The following is a 16822-nucleotide window of genomic DNA, read 5'->3' on the forward strand; positions in this document are numbered from 1 at the left end:
ATATAAATTAAGTATATAAAGACTCTGACTTTTGGCTTATTTTTTATTTATTTGTTAGGACAAGATAAAAATCAATCAATAATATAAAAAGGAGTAGTTAATTCAGTGGATTGAATGTGATCATTTTGGAAGTTATTTAATTATGGGTTAACTCTTATATTACATAAATGGACCAAAAGTTTTGACAACAACGACGGTTTAACCTACGTGGGTTACTAAGAACAAGGATCCTAATATAGTGAAAATTATATACTTACATATATTTTATACACAAGAGATGCATGTAGGTAATATATTTAGTTATAAAAAAAATTTTAGTGATAAAATTTTAGTACGAGATAGAGGTGTAAACGAATTATGACGATTCGTTAGTTTTTCGAGCCGTGTAGAAAAATATTTGGTTTGTATTCAAAATTATCGAATTCGAGCTGAACTTGAACTTAAGTTTATTTTGTTCGTTAGTCATGATATGGTTGTGAGTTTTAATATTTTATTAATATAATATAATTATATATTAAATAAACATATTTCAAATATTTATTTTCAAATAGCTCATGAATATGTTCGGATATTTCAACCAACTTGAGGAAAATATATCAAGAGCAAATTAAACGAAGGAATGTCACATAAATATCTGAACGGAGCCACGCCCAAAGATTTTTGCTCGTCAGACATTTCTCTAAAATATTGGATGAAGACTTCATCAATCATTCACCATTAAAGCTCGTATTCAATGGTTATCCTTCGATCGATCCTACCAATATATAATAATAATAATAATATTTACTTATTATAATTATAATTGTATTCAAAATAGTTAATTATGATTATAAATACTAATTATTATTATGAAATTATATAATTACAATATTTATATTATTATATTATATTTATAAAAGTTATTATGATTATATATTTGACGTACGAACAATTATAATTTATTAGTAATAATGATTATATATTTGACGTACGAACAATTATAATTTATTAGTAATAATACCTGTTATGACAATATTATTATTACTATACTAGTTTTTAAAATTAATTTGATATATTATATGATAGTAGATTCGAGATATGATAAAATCAATGAGAATAATTTGGTTTTTGAAGTATATTATAAGCTCTTTGAAAAAAAAGTTATCAAACAAACTAGAGCTTATAAAATGAAACAACTTACAATTAGTTGAGTCAAACCCCCTCTAAATAAGATATAGGTTATGGAAAGTTTTACCAATTAGTAAAATTACAATATAATCTACTTTAATTTTTCCATATTTATTATTTACAATTTAATTTCAGTATTGGAATTTCACTTAAAATAGTTGTTACAGGGATCTCTTAATTTATTAAATAGTAAGAGATACATGCATGCACTGATGCACACACACATATATTTTTATAGGATAAGAATCATATTAAATTTTTTATTTATTTTATCTATATGATTGTACAACATGATTTTATAAATCAAAGTATCCTAATAGAACCTTATGGCAGCTGAAGAAGAGTAGAAGTAAAGGAATTTGGTTCTCGAAATTTCAGAAACAAACTTGTGTGTTCATTGATATGATTTTACACAATCATTTTTTATACATATTTTATCAGTTTACATGTTTTATTATCAGTTTGACCAAATTTTTTGTTGCATTAGTTCGAGTTACTTTCGCATTTTTATACAAAATTACTCCACTGATCAGTTTAGATTAAGAATAGCTTCATCGAACAGTGAGACACTTTTTGAAGAGTCCCAAATCGATCCTAACATGATTGGTAATTTTTTGGTGCCTTTTGCATGAGTTTAGGTGACATGAATTCTTAGGGGTTAAGGAGGTGTTGGAAAGAAATCGATTTGGAGACAAAAAAGAGTTTAAAAGATTGAAGAAAGTCAAGAAGAGGTGAAAAATCATAACAAGAGGCTCTTAGGCGCCTGTTTTCAATGCCCTAGATTATGTAAAACCAATGCTGAAAATTTCGAAAAAGTTCCTAATTCTATTCTACTATGTGAGCTAAATAATTTCAAAGATAAAATGACTCCACGTTTAACATCATATTAACGTAGTAAGTTTCTTGTGAGAATGTCTCACGAATTTTTATCTGTGAGACAGGTCAACCCTATCGATATTCACAATAAAAAGTAATACTCTTAGCATAAAAAGTAATACTTTTTCATGGATGACTCAAATAAGAGATTCGACCTACGAAATTAATCCGTGAGACCGTCGTACAAGAGTTTTTGTGCATATTAACGTCTAGTTGCATTGTTTATCATTTATTTCAATTTGATGTTATAGTAACAAGTAATTTAGGTAATCAAAATTTGTCATTACATATTGCTTCAGTTATTAAAATTTTTTTAATAAGATTTTCTAAACTATATATATATTACAAATTTCAATGTATCGATGTCATGTTCTGAATTATATGCAACAAATGAATACATTTTCTATTTTTTCTTATTTTTATTTATATTTGTTAAATACAAAACCTAATGTGTTATTCAAAACATGATTAATGAATGGATTACTTTTATTATTTTTTTAATAAAATCAACGCTAAAATAATACAACTGAAAAATTCATATCTAAATATTAATTTACAAATGCTTCCCAACATTTTAAGTTATATAATTTCTTATTATAATATATTGAAATCTTATTTTATTTTTTTATATATAACCAATATGACACCAAAGAATTTATATGAGTGTCGAAAAATGAAAAAATAAAACAAAGAGAAAAATCATTAAGTTATTCAGACTAGCGATGTTAATAAATACTTATGTGCAACAATAAAATAACAAAGGAAAAACAAATGGTAATATGACGGATGTAGAACGAGTAATCAAACCAGTAATAATGTGGAAAAACTTGATAAGAATTGAAAACAATAAGCTTCGCAACACTCAAGGCTCGAGACTGAAGCATATTGCCATCCGTCATTGTTTAACAATAAGAATTGAAAACAATAAGCTTCGCAACAGATATCTAGAACCAGTATTTTTCATAAATAAACTTTATCTTTACACCGACAATAATAGAAATTCAAAAGAGTACATGACATAGTTGCAGAAGAAAATTAAAGCGGAATCAATGATAAATTTAAGCACAGATGATTGATCTTCAGATTTTTGACTTCATTATGAGCCCCATAACGTCTTTTGCTCTTCATTATCCACCTATTCCTTGATCTTATCTGGAGAGAGAAGTGAGTGATGAGTATTTGAGGAAACAATCAACAAAGTGAAGATCGATCGATTACTGCAATAGCAGAATATATACATATAGACATAGTTTTACATAACTTGGACAGATTTCAAAACATATTTTATAGACTTGTCATATAAGAACATGAATAGAGACAAAATCAAAAATCAGAACGGATCAGAGCAAATCAGAACAGAGTGGAGCACCGAAGAGAAGACACTGTTATACCAATGGTGTTAGGCCATGAACTAAATTAATTTTGAATGATATGACTTGAGTTGAATCTATGTCTTTGATTGATTGATTAATTAATATATTTTGATTTTTCATAAATTTATCTGTGTTGATTCAATTGCGTTCAATTAACTTATCACCAATTAAATTGTTGATATTTATTTGAAATCTAGCAATTGGGTGATGAGATTTTTAATCGGATAACAAAAAAAAAAAAAAAAAAAAAAAAAAACACACCTGGAAACTTATAGAATTTGGAAGGCGTATAATTTTATTGAAGTCATTTAAAAAATTATTACAATCAAGAAATTATTTGACTGACTGGGTGTACTCGTGAATAAGTAAGATCCACTTCTAGAATTTATGCGCAGATGGATTGATATATTAAGCCAAAAAGGGGAACCCAATATTAAGAAGTTTGAAGGCTCTCCTATTAAAAATAAATAAAAATAACGTGAGACGGATCTTTTATCTGGGTCATCTATGAAAAAATATTACTTTTTATGCTAAGAGTATTACCTTTTATTGTGAATATCTATAGGGTTGACCCGTCTCACAGATAAAGATTCGTGAGACCGTCTCACAATAGATCTGCTATAAGGAAAATAATAAGTACAAAATGTCCAAACAGAATCGTGCATACCTATGGAAGATGAATGGGACCGCTGATTAGTTGGCAAATTTTGTAGCTTATTATTCCAAGGCTTTGTACATATCATTAATTCATTTTCTTAGAAAAAAAATCAATTTTCTAATTATGAAATTCACAAAAAATTATGTGAAACGGTTTCACATATCAATTTTTTGAGACGTATCTCCAATCCGATCTGATTCATGAGAAAATATTACGTTTTTTTTCATTTTAAGTATGAATCGGTTTGACTCGTCTTACGAAAAGAATCGTTTTACAAAAGACATACTCTTACTTGTTTGGATCTTCGTAATTACATTTTGATCACGAAAAGATGTATATATATTGGTGTAAACATCTAATTGTCAATCTACATTATTGTTATGTAATAAACAAAAAATTAAAAATATTAGGATTGATGTAAGAAACTTTTTAAGTCGAAAACGACTTCCGACACTTTACTTCCCGGGAAATGACAAAAACAATAATTTAAACCTCAATGCTCATCGCGTCATCCCCTTCAAATAAGCATAAAAAAAAATTGTACCATTTAATTAATATATTTATTAATTTTCGAAAAAATCTTATTGTTAAACAATGACAAATTTCGATATGCTTCGGTCTCGGGGTGTGACAGTGTTTGCTGGAATCATATTTTATTATCATTAACTAGGTTTATCAAGTTCTTCAACATTATTACTGGTTTGATTACTCGTTCTACGTCTGCCATATTTCCATTTGTTTTTCCTTTAATATCCCCTCCTCCATAGCCACGTATCACACTTAATTATCGATTCATTTATTTACATTTTTATAATCCTGTCTAAAATATTACTAATAATGTGATCTGTTTTATTGCCTTAAAACAATAAAAATATATAACCAAATTAAAATTATTTTGAAATAAGAAATATACACCAATTAAACTTCTTAACAAAAAAAAAAAATCAAAGTGAAAGTGCACAATCTCAATAAACACTAATTTAATAAGAACTGACTTTACTTCATATTTGAAATTTCCTGCAAATTGAGAATATAAGATGGGAATTTTCTTGAGGGGATAACAACAATTTTCATTGGAATTTTCTTCAATATCTTTTTTTTGGATACATCGGTTCTAAGCCAATACCAATATGGCTAGACCGAGATGAATCACCTATAAACATAAAATCGTTGGAACACCAGTCAAAAACAATTAATACTGTTACAGTCAACGACAAAATGCAACAACTTTTTTTTGACAACGGTGCATAATATAGAAAAAATCACTTATTACTGTTCGAGAAAGTGTTTTAATATTTAAAATTATAAATTTACTATAAATAAATTTATACTATAAGAAATTTATTTATAGTAAATTTATTTGATAATCAATTATGATTAATTTAATGTCGGATGGTGGGGAATTATTTAAGCAAGCGAGCGAGCGAGCAAATTGTAGTGAGAGTGACCTGGTGCGCACAACACACTACAATACAGTTTTGCTTACTACTTGCGTATTTTTTTAGTGGGAAGAAAATTAAAATAATATGTGATCGATTTTAATTATTTTTTTGAGAGTGACCTGGTGCGCACAACACACTACAATACAGTTTTTGATTAATACTTGCATATTTTTTAGTGGGAAAAAAATTAAAATAAGATGTGATTTTAATTATTATTTAGTTATAATATCGTACCACTTCATCATGTCAAACACACACATATACGTACACCTTCGATCCCCAGATCAATAATAATATCAGTAACACATACACATATATATACATTTCTTCTATGATGTTCATCAATCATGTTCATTTCTGTGTCCAATAGATGAGTGTCAACCTCAGTGGTGGACATTTTGATATGATGTCTACCAATGTGTCTATAGGTGAGATGACACTCATCTAATTGATGTATAATTTTGATATGCTTAATCACATCCAATATGTGAGTGTATCATCAACAATGAATACAATTGGCGAACAACATATCAAAATTATATATATATATATATATATCACATGATGTGCATGTGTCTCGCAGTCAACCATCTAATAAACACCAACTTTTTTCCTCGTTATGTCATGTATATTTTCTCCCCTCAAATTATATAATGAACCATATTGAAGTATTTTTGTCATCGTTCTAAAATTTAAAATGCCCTTTAATAATCTTGAATTCTAACATATTATGTATATTGGGTAAGTCGGTTATCTAGTTTTGTCCAACTAATCCTAGGAGAGAATGATTTTTCTCAAGATAAATTCAGATTTGATCATAACTTATACATACTCAGAGCTAACTCTCGATAATTTTATCTATCATTAAGATTGTTTGAACTTGTGACTCTCATGTTATCCTTCCAATGTTTTATCACTACATCATGTCGGAAGAACATTGTATTTACAATATAATTAGACAAAGTTGATCGTAAAAAAAAAAATCAGATCGAACGTTGGTTATTTAGTTAAAAGTTGCTAATTTCGACAGTACAAAACTGTATTGGTTAGGGCCGTAGAGGTGGTATATCGTACCGTATCGTACCGAAAATCATATACCGTATACCTTACATTTTAAATTTTTTATAAATTTAATGTTTTAAAATATTATATATTTTAAAATTTTTGTATATTTTTTCGGTATTTCGGTAAATACCAAAATTTTCAAATTGCATAACGTTACCGTACCGAAAAATTCGGTATTATTACCGTACCGTACCGTACCAAAATCTTCGGTATACCGAAAATTCGATAAATTCGACATTTTTTTGGTACGATAATCTCTGTATACCGAAAATTCGATATTTTTTACTAAAAACTAGTCAGGGGATAAAGTAGCAAAAGGTTGTAAATTAATGGGCAAATTCGGTAAACTTATTTAGTAACAAGTGATGAGTAATTTACATATTCTAATATATTATTTTTATTTTTGAAAAAGAGGCATTTAAATATAAATATTTGAAGGAGAGATGTTGCGTTTACCATCAGATTATATTCTTCTTCTTTCTTGTTCTCAACAGCGAACTTAACATGGAAGATGGCCTTTGCATCACTGCAGTGGGTTTTCTTCCATTTGTCTTTCTCGTAGGGAGCTGCTAATTCTGCGGGAAGCTCATCATCAAAATCGGTTCTTTCTATTTTCCATTGGAGGTATCTTATTTCTTGATAGGAATAAAATGGTTTGAGATATATATATATATATATATATATATATATATAAAGATTTGATTTTTGTTTGGATACTGAATGGAGTTTTCTTCGGCAGATTCTTGATTTGAGTTCTTCTTTGTGTTCAGTCATTTCCCTCTTTCTCGTTTCAAATAATTTATATTGGTGATATTCGATGCTTGATCTCTCTTTTAATAACGAAAATTAGGAGAGAATAGCTGACTTTTTTTCTCTTTTTTTTTTCAAGCACGATATCTCCGGTTCTCTTCATCTAAAAGACTCCAACCTTCGAGGAACTGGGCAGTAGTTAGTGCAAGCGCTTGTTGACCTTAGCTTGTGTGATGATATTTTATGCATCTTTTGAAGAGCGTGATTCTTTTGTACATGATTGTGGTCTTTTTGTTTTGATTGAATGTTCTTGTTAAGTACCGTATTAAACTATCTACTGCCTCATAATCCATACAAGGACAAGTTGCCTATTGTTTCCCTTTCAGGTAGAAGGGCAATAAGGATTTTTGTTCTTCTCCTTGTGGCTTTCGATCCTCATCTTTAAGTGACCTTTTGTTCTGGGAAGTGATATTTAGTTACCCCGTCGAGATATTTTGAATAGCCTTGAGGACATACAAGATATAAAACGTCTCGTGTTTACTAGTGAAGTATGATTTTCGAATTGAATGAATGTTGTGCGAAAAATGTTTTGATACAAGGAATTGTATGCTTTTCGAAATGAGATTTCAGGACTAGATTCAGGAGATCATTGGTTGATTTGTAGTATCAGACCTGAATAAAGGGCTCAGCGCTAACCAGTTGAAAAATTCATTTAATTAGATCAGATTAGATTCCTCTCACCTAAGCATAATTTCATGAGATTACCAAATGAAGCTGACATTCTTCAATAGTTTAGATTAACTAATTAAGCAATTAATGTGATGCAATATTCTTTTCGGGGGAGTCGGTTCTAGCTAATCAATGTGTCACACATGTTACTTGCATGCCTGACTGCATCATCAAAGCTTTTGCAATTCTTGTGAAAATGAAGATCGATTAAGAAAAGGTGCACTCTTTGAGCTTGGATAATGTGTTTGTTTCCAAACTCGAGCCGGTTATTCTGTTCTTTTTCTATTTTTGATATCCTTATAATTGTAAAATGTAGTTAAATTTAACTATGTCTCTTATTTCTCATCGATTCAGCAATTAAATTAAGGTAGTTCCTGATTGAGTTTAAATTGACACACAGTCGAAATAAAATGAATTCTACTTCGACCCATTTTGTTCCCTCAAGACGGATGGACATATATGAGCCTATCCATCAAATGACTATGTGGGGAGATTTCAAAGAGAACAACTGTGAAGACTTATCTCCACCAATGATTCTAGAGATAGAAGGCAAGCTGGACAATCAGGTTCTGTTCAATCTTGTGAATGTCATTTCTATATATCGATCTATATATTCCTAAGGTTGTGCCACGTATATGTTAACTTGCTTCTTATCTGTATTTCTAGTCTGAGGAGACTTCACACGGAACCGTTGGACCTTCCAGTAATGACCAAGAAGCGAGTAGACGACCTGATAAGGTAAATTTGGGTAGACATTCTGTTATTTTCTTTGTTTTTGTTGGTTTTGATTCGACAAGACATCAAATATTCTTGTTGCATGGGTCATTTACAGAATATTTTGTACTCTTTCACCTGATTTAGTTTCCCGCCCACTTGTAGACTGTGTTGTATCATTTTCTAAACTATAGCTTCTCTTGTAAGTTGTATCATTAAAGTTGTTATGTCGATGTTATATTTCTTCATTATTGGCCACAAAACTGAGGAAATTATCATTTCAGGTACAGAGACGCCTAGCTCAAAACCGTGAGGCTGCTCGTAAAAGTCGACTTCGTAAAAAGGTATTAGGATGTCATTGCAATGTTGCACTTTGTCAAAAAGGATATGTCAAAATTCGACTTCGTAAAAAGGTATCAGGCTGATACAAAATTTATTTTGTAGGCTTATGTCCAGCAGTTAGAAAGTAGTAAATTAAAACTTATTCAATTAGAGCAAGAGCTCGGCCGAGCCAGACAACAGGTAAAGATAAAAAAAAACAGCACTGTTATTTACAGCATCATCTATGTTGCTGAAAGTTCGAGCCAAACAACACATAAAGGAGTTAATTTTGCTGCAGGGTTTGTGTGCAGGTGGTGGTTTAGATACCAGCCAGCTAGGCTACTCCGAAACCATAAACCCAGGTTTGTGATGATAACATGCAGTGAAGTGTGCCGATCTCAATTATTTTCTTAACCAGATGTGTTGATTTCCCTTCTTTGAACATGAAGGTATTACTGCATTTGAGATGGAGTATGGACACTGGGTGGAAGAACAAAACATACAAATCTCCGATTTAAGAAATGCTTTACAATCAAATGTTGGAGATATGGAACTGTCGATCCTCATCGAGCGTGTATTAAAGCATTATGCTGATCTCTTTGCAATGAAAGCAACAGCTGCTAGGATTGATGTATTCTATCTCATGTCTGGAATGTGGAAAACATCAGCTGAACGATTCTTCTTGTGGATTGGGGGCTTTCGGCCTTCGGAACTCTTAAAGGTGATGATAAAATGCCTTTGAATTGTTAGAATACTTTCCCTATTTTAACACCTCGAGTTTTTGCTTTCAAGAAAGCACACAAGTATACGGATTGAGAACTTGTTACTATAACAAAAGTGGCAGTAGAAGTGCATTTTGAATCTTATATACTGTATAAGACCTATAATTGTTCACTTGCAAATGACAGGAACCAAATACACGGTCTTGACTCCAATACTACTTGTAAGAATAAAAATTTGTCAGTATATTAAAAGTTAAACCTATTTATAGCGATGTAACTCAAATACTTCGCAGCCTACCGCGGTCCAAATGTCGAGTTTTGATTCATTGTGGCATATAGATGTTTACAACACGACAGCTAAGGAAATTGCTGCTACGTAACAGTATATTTGTCGTGTTCTTGGCTCTACAAATTGAATAGTGATTGTAAACTTGTGTTTCTCATCAGGTTCTATTGCCACATCTAGAGCCCATGTCTGAACAACAACATTTTGAAGTTTGTAATCTTAGACAAAATTGTCAGCAAGCAGAAGATGCATTTTCTCAGGGAATGGAAAAACTCCGTTACATTGTAGCCGAAGCAGTTGGCGCTGGTCGACTAGGTGAGGGGAACTACCTCCCACAGATTACTGCTGCCATAGAGAAGTTGGAAGCTCTGGTAAGGTTTGTTGGTCAGGTAATATCTTGTACTTTCTTATGCTTACAAATTATATGTAGACAAATAGGCTTGCATGCTTACAAACTTTTCAAACAGATGGGGCATGTTTGGTTTCGTTTTACACACCAACCACTTCTTTCCTTCTCCATAATAAAACCACAAATTATACTTACTTTTTTTTTCTTTCCAGAAAACTCATTTTAAAATCGGAGGAAATTGCATTTACCCCTTTCCTTCTCCTAATAAGGTTTTTAAATTTGAACTGAAATGAATGGCTTACGGTGTGGTTCAATTCCTAAAACTGAAGAACCCCAAATCAAAATCCAAGCCTTGAACCCACACATTAAGCTTTTTTGGGATACACTAGTTTAAGTGCAAAAGTAACTTAACCTGTAGAATTTAAATTCATTGAAATATAAATTAATTTCAAACTTTATTTGATTTTTGTTCAATATAAGAAAAATAATCAAAATACTTTGTTATATAATTTTGAGATAATTTAATTAATTTGGTATTTTGATGATCTCGAGGATCACATTACTATTTTTATTTAAATTTCCACCAAATTTGGGATGTCTATTATTACTTCTTTTCTAAAATTATAACTGAATATATTATATTCTTAAAATTTTTAAATACCAAAAACCCGATTGAAAATTCAGATTTATAAAGTGATATTACTAAATCCATATATTTTATANGGAAAACACCAAATATAAGGAAAAAGTCGAGTTCGGGTTCAAGTTAACTCACTGAGATCGAACTCGACATCCGATAATGAGTTCGTTCCGAATGGAGACCCGTTGCTTAACCTTAGAGATTATGTTGCTATTCTTAGGGGTGTTCATCAGTCGGTTCGGTTTTCGATTTTTTATTTCGGTTTTTTCGATTTTACAAATATATAATACGATATCCGAACCATTTTTCTTCTGTTCGGTTCGGTTTTCTACCGAAATGATTCGGTTATTTCGGTTTTGATACAATTATTTAAATTAATAAGACAAATATATTGTAAAATATAATATGTTATCTTTTTACATGATTTCTTAGTAAAACATTTAAATGTAAAGTCTAAATGAATTACATAAACATTAATCAACTAAATATTATTCAAAATAATTCATCATTCACTGCTATCATCTCAAAAAATATATAATAAAAATAAAATTATTAATTTAATGAAATTTCGGTTTTTTCGGTCGGTTTGGTTTTGACATATATAATCCGAAACTAAATCAAATAAATTTCAGTTTTAACATTTATATCCGAATTATAAAATTCGATTTTCGGTTTGATTCAGTGTTCGGTTTTTTCAGTTTGGATTTTCGATTTTTTCGGTTTTATCCGAAGTTTAAACACCCCTAGCTACTCTGCTTTCTAAGAAATGCACACAACTGGCGACATATACTGTTTTAATTGTTCTTTTGATCATGATAACAGGCAGATCATCTTAGACAAGAAACTCTGCAGCAGATTTCTCGTATTCTGGAGCCTCCCCAAGCTGCTCGAGGCCTTCTCGCATTGGGGGAGTATTTGCAGCGTCTTCGAGCTTTAAGTTCTCTTTGGTCTTCACGCCCCTGCGAACCAACCTAGTTACACACTTTTTAAGCTTCCAGTTTAGCTGATTCCTGATGTAGTATTATGATATATTGGAGAATTTCTTAGCTTGCTGCCATTTTTGAGCGGCTTCCTATGATTGGGGTCCTGTGAATATGATTAGGTAGCCTGTCAAGAGGAAGTGTAGAAATACTTTATTATTTTCTTTATTTCTGTTTTGCTTCCTTTTCTCCCATTTTGTGCTTGTAGTTGTTTTGGGAAGCTTCTTTATGAATACTTCTGAAGTTTACGAGACTTGATTACCAGATATGTTTCACACTTTGTATCGAGGGCCTCTGATTAATATGTAAAATGAAAAGCTTGTGCAAACATTCCTTGTGAATGGTTTGATGTAAGTAGATGTGCCAAGTGACGGTACACGACCCGTCGTAAGATTCAAGTTTTCTCTATTCTGTAGTGCCGAGAAATTGTCCGAGAGCTGTGTTTAAACATGCCAATGATGAAGCAAAATATTTTACTGTGGAAAACCATTGTTGAAGACATGCGTATGCACTATCTATGCATTGAACACTAGATGTCGACTTATTTACGCACACATTTTTTATAACTTTCAGCAATTCGGAAAAGACAAATCTGTGATCTGCAGGGAGTTAGACACAATTTTCTTAATCAAAAGGTGCAAATTTATTATCTGGAAGGGATTCGTTCATCATCCACGTTCAATGACAAATCTGTCATAACTTTGAAATGGCATAGTCCATTGCATCAACTAGGAAATCTGCACAAACATAAACGTTTGACGACTTGAAAAATCAATAGTGGGATCTCATGAAATCTACTGCAAGAAATGCTCTATCTCATGCACTAATGTTAGGTCATAAACTCGAGAGTAGAAAACGAAATTAACATACTAAGACTAACATGATAATCCATCACGTGGAAGAGTTTCTCAAACTTATTAACCGTCCCACAATTTATCATAGAACCAAAATGATATCGTAACAATTATATAGGGTACCTGCGTCATCTTTGGTAAAACACATGGGAGGCTTTATTCTGAAAACATTCCCGTGAAGTCCACCTTTACCAACCAAGACACCAAGTTCTGCAATAAAAAATATCAACCTCAAGAACATGTTGTAGCAAAACACGAAATTAAAAGGATATAACTAGAGTTCACATGTTCCTCGTTAGGGGATTGCTTTCAGATGCTTTACAAACCTCGAAGACTCTCGAACAATACTGCAGTTTCTGCCTTGGCTGGCGTCTTCTGCTTTCTGTCAGTCACTAGTTCTATCCCAACCATTAAGCCTCTGCCTCTCACATCACCTATTACTGGCAAATAAAAAAGTTCCAGCCAACTTTTATTATATATATTGCCAGCAAAAAGAATATTGTCAAATAGAGAAAAATCACAGCAATATCCTGTAAATTCTCGGTATACTCATATGAAATAATCAACCGAGTCAATTTTTTCTTTCCTTGTTCTTCAGAAAACCACCTAAATTGATAGATAAAGGCATGAAATGATGCACTTTTATGAATTTCCAAGAAATAAGTTCTTTGGAATAGAAATTCAGTGCAAAAGATTTGCATATACAAAGATATTAGAGTAATCTGGAGAATCTTACTAGTGGATATGTTGTGCATTTAAATTTCGTTTTAAATAGCAGAAATTTTTGAAATTTGAAGGAACGTGACAATTAATAAAAAAAATCACGAAGAGAGAATTACTGTCATGTTTTTGCTGAAGATCCTTCAAACGGTGAATCATATGTGAACCAACTTCAGCACAATGAATTTGACGCTTCTCCTTATCAAGAACTCTGATAACTGCATGTCCACCAGCTGAACATACAGGATTGCCTCCAAAGGTGTTGAATTGAATTTTCTGAGCCAAAACTCTAGCTATTTCAGGAGTTGTTACAACAGCACCTAGCGGCAACCCATTGCCAATGCCCTAAACATTGTAATTTCACAGAGGTTAGTCAAATGAGTCGAAAAGAATGTCAAAGATGGCTACAAAGAAGATTGCTTCAAGTTGAAACAAAAAGAAACTGTAGATTGAATCGCCACCAACACCTTAGCCATGGTAACTATATCCGGAATGACTTCTTGGGTTTCAAAGCCCCAATAGTGGCTTCCTGTGCGACCAAAGCCGGTTTGCACTTCATCAGCAATGCAAACACCACCAGCTTTACGAATAATGTCGTAAACTAATTTTAAGTATCCAGGGGCTAATTCAACTGCTCCCCCTACCCCCTGTTGTAAGCAAAGACTTAAAAGAGCATAATCAAGAGCTATGCACTCAACACAAATACTTGACCAAACACCGTTTCACAAGATGGAAACAGAAGTGATTGCCACAGACCTGAATCGTCTCGGCAATAAATCCAGCAACTTTTCCAGAAGTACCATGATCAATATGGTCTTGTACATCTTCAGCGTAACACCTGGCATTAGACCCAAACACTCCACGATATGGGTTTGGATTTAGAACATGATGGATTTCTCCCTGCAAAGTTGATTGAAAAAAACATAGAGACGCACACCTTGTGAAAGCTTCAACTTATATAAAAATGTTAAAAACAAATAAAACATATATATGCGTGTGTATTTAATTTTTAAGGTATGTAGAGCCAAAACTGAGTTAATTGAATCTTATATTGACCTGAGGAATTGGGTACTTCCATGTGTTAAGAGCTGTCAGTCCAATAGTGTTAGAGCTTCCACCATGATATGCATTTCTTAAGGCAATCATGCCAAGGTGACCACTGTATAGTCTAGCCATCAACATAGCAAGTTCATTAGCTTCAGTCCCCGAATTAACGAAGTACACTACCTGCCATTTCAAGAAGAACTTAATCATGAGCACTAGTCAAAGATCAGAATTCATAAAATATTGTAATGGATTGGTATACCTGTAACCAAGTAAGGAAAGTATAACAACACCAAAAAAATTTGAGAGTAGCACAACAGCTATTAGAAAGGTGTTCCATCATCTAATGAATCTCAAAGATTAATCGTTACCTTTCTGGATGAATCGGAGTAGACAAAGGGGACATTTCTTTGTTGGGTTAAGAAGGCAAACATGAAGTAAACATTTTACAAATAAGTTACAACACATTTATTTGCCAGTAACACTTTCAATCATTCTTTAAACCTCATCACATCCAACAACATTTCAAAATTCTCTTAAAACATAAACGTAAAATAATTAAGAAGCCACCATGTAGTGAACGATCCAAAAGGTAGGAACTATGAAGACCTTCAGATTTCCGGGCATTTTAGATGCTAGACCCTCTGCAAAATCAGATATTGCGTGATGTAGGTAAATGGTGGTTGCATGTTGAAGAAGCTTGATTTGTTCCATAATGGCATTCAACACGTCAGGATGACAATGACCACAAGACACTGTAACAATTCCTGCAAATGCATCAAGATATCTTCTTCCATTCTCGTCAAACAGATACTGCATTTTCCCTTCAACAATATTGAGCTGTTGAATATAAAAACTCTAGCAAGTTAATATAAATTTACTTAAAATAAAACTGCATCGAAACACAAAAGAAAATGAATGGACAATCAGTTGGGAAGCTTTTCTCCAAACATCACAATTAATCCCATCGATCATTGTCAGTCCATGTCAACACATAATGGAAAAAACATCAAATACGATGTTCATTCCTCCAGAATAAATTAGTCGGCGTTCTTGAACTTGTTAAGACAGTAATCACAAAAATTTTCAGCAATTACACAAATAATCCCACCCATCAGAAAGAACATAACTTGTCAAAAAAGGAATGCAGAATCATGCCGATACGAAACTACAGAAATTCTCAAGGATCATTATGTCATTCACAAAAGCAGAATTCTTCAAAACAGAAGAATAAAAATCCACCAGCATCATTTCACATCTTCATCCATATCCATTCACAAACTGAACAAACCCAAAAACAGGAGAAAAAAATACTCACAAACACACACTGCATGTGATGATACGTACAAACACAAACACAAACACACAGACAGAGAGGAACATGGGCTTACAGGCTTTTGGTAATAATAAAAAAGCGAGGGACCCAAATACTTCCTTCGCTTCTCTAAAACCTCTTCCGCCAAGGGACCCTTGTAAGGCTTCGGATCATAATCAAAAGCCGGTAACACTGGCGGAGCCGAATCCAAAACTCCCCTGTGCAAGCCCACATTACCGCTACACAACCCCCGCCAATGATTCTTTAAAAATGGTCTCACAAAACTCCCTCGTGAGAGCTTCCTTTCCCAACCCATACCAAGAATTTATTCCAAGGAAACACACACACTAACAAGCTCTAGTGTCTGAGTAGGTGTACATAGATGTAAAGAGGGAGGGCTGGAGGAGCAGGACCGGAAAGGTAAATATTATAAATCTTGATGTAGAATTTTGTATTTTAGTAACATGGATGAGAGAATCTTGCACCTACTTTCTTTGGGCATGTTTAAAACTTTAAAATTGAAAATAATATATTTAAACATGAACACACTTCAAAATTTGTCAACATTCCATCTTATTCGATATTTTTTTTAAAGGGATTGTAATAATATTAATAAACTCAATATGTTTATCTTCGAATTTTTCGGGGATTCTGAGAATAATAGGAGTTCACTTCTTGGCATAATTATTTGCGTATTCTCTGAGCTTGCATTAATTTTGTTTTCAGGAAAGAATGATCTGGTTTTGCTGAGAAGCAGACATTTGGGTACGGACGAGGAATTAAATAATCAAGTTACGGAGAAAAATCAGAAAAAAAT

The 16822-nt window shown here is 32.2% G+C and overlaps 2 protein-coding genes across 9 annotated transcripts; one reads left to right on the forward strand and one right to left on the reverse strand.

Annotated features, from left to right (window-relative positions):
* Window positions 1–7023: 7023 nt before the first annotated feature.
* Window positions 7024–12336, forward strand: LOC140964165 (transcription factor TGA4). Of its 8 annotated transcripts, none has more exons than XM_073423711.1 (9): window positions 7036–7139; window positions 8432–8626; window positions 8727–8798; window positions 9059–9118; window positions 9219–9296; window positions 9394–9457; window positions 9545–9816; window positions 10265–10492; window positions 11915–12336. In XM_073423711.1, exons 1-9 carry the CDS (start codon window positions 7086–7088, stop codon window positions 12065–12067), a joined length of 1176 nt encoding a protein of 391 aa, XP_073279812.1. In that variant the 5' UTR covers window positions 7036–7085; the 3' UTR covers window positions 12068–12336. The 8 variants fall into 8 exon arrangements, with proteins under 8 accessions (XP_073279814.1, XP_073279812.1, XP_073279813.1 ...); XM_073423712.1 differs by having other exon boundaries at window positions 10265–10474; XM_073423715.1 differs by lacking the exon at window positions 11915–12336 and adding an exon at window positions 7471–8277 and having other exon boundaries at window positions 7047–7205; window positions 8461–8626; window positions 10265–10693.
* Window positions 12337–12763: 427 nt separating this feature from the next.
* LOC140964164 (alanine--glyoxylate aminotransferase 2 homolog 1, mitochondrial-like) lies at window positions 12764–16458 on the reverse strand. Its single transcript, XM_073423708.1, has 9 exons — window positions 16082–16458; window positions 15300–15530; window positions 14703–14873; window positions 14403–14546; window positions 14114–14293; window positions 13766–13991; window positions 13253–13366; window positions 13050–13136; window positions 12764–12809 (listed from the first exon to the last, which is right to left on the reverse strand). The coding sequence occupies exons 1-9, from the start codon at window positions 16319–16321 to the stop codon at window positions 12766–12768; spliced, it is 1437 nt and encodes a 478-aa protein (XP_073279809.1). The 5' UTR covers window positions 16322–16458; the 3' UTR covers window positions 12764–12765.
* Between the last annotated feature and the right edge of the window lie 364 nt (window positions 16459–16822).

Source organism: Primulina huaijiensis, chromosome 18 (assembly GCF_012295235.1).
Source record: "Primulina huaijiensis isolate GDHJ02 chromosome 18, ASM1229523v2, whole genome shotgun sequence".
Taxonomy (NCBI): Eukaryota; Viridiplantae; Streptophyta; class Magnoliopsida; order Lamiales; family Gesneriaceae; genus Primulina; species Primulina huaijiensis.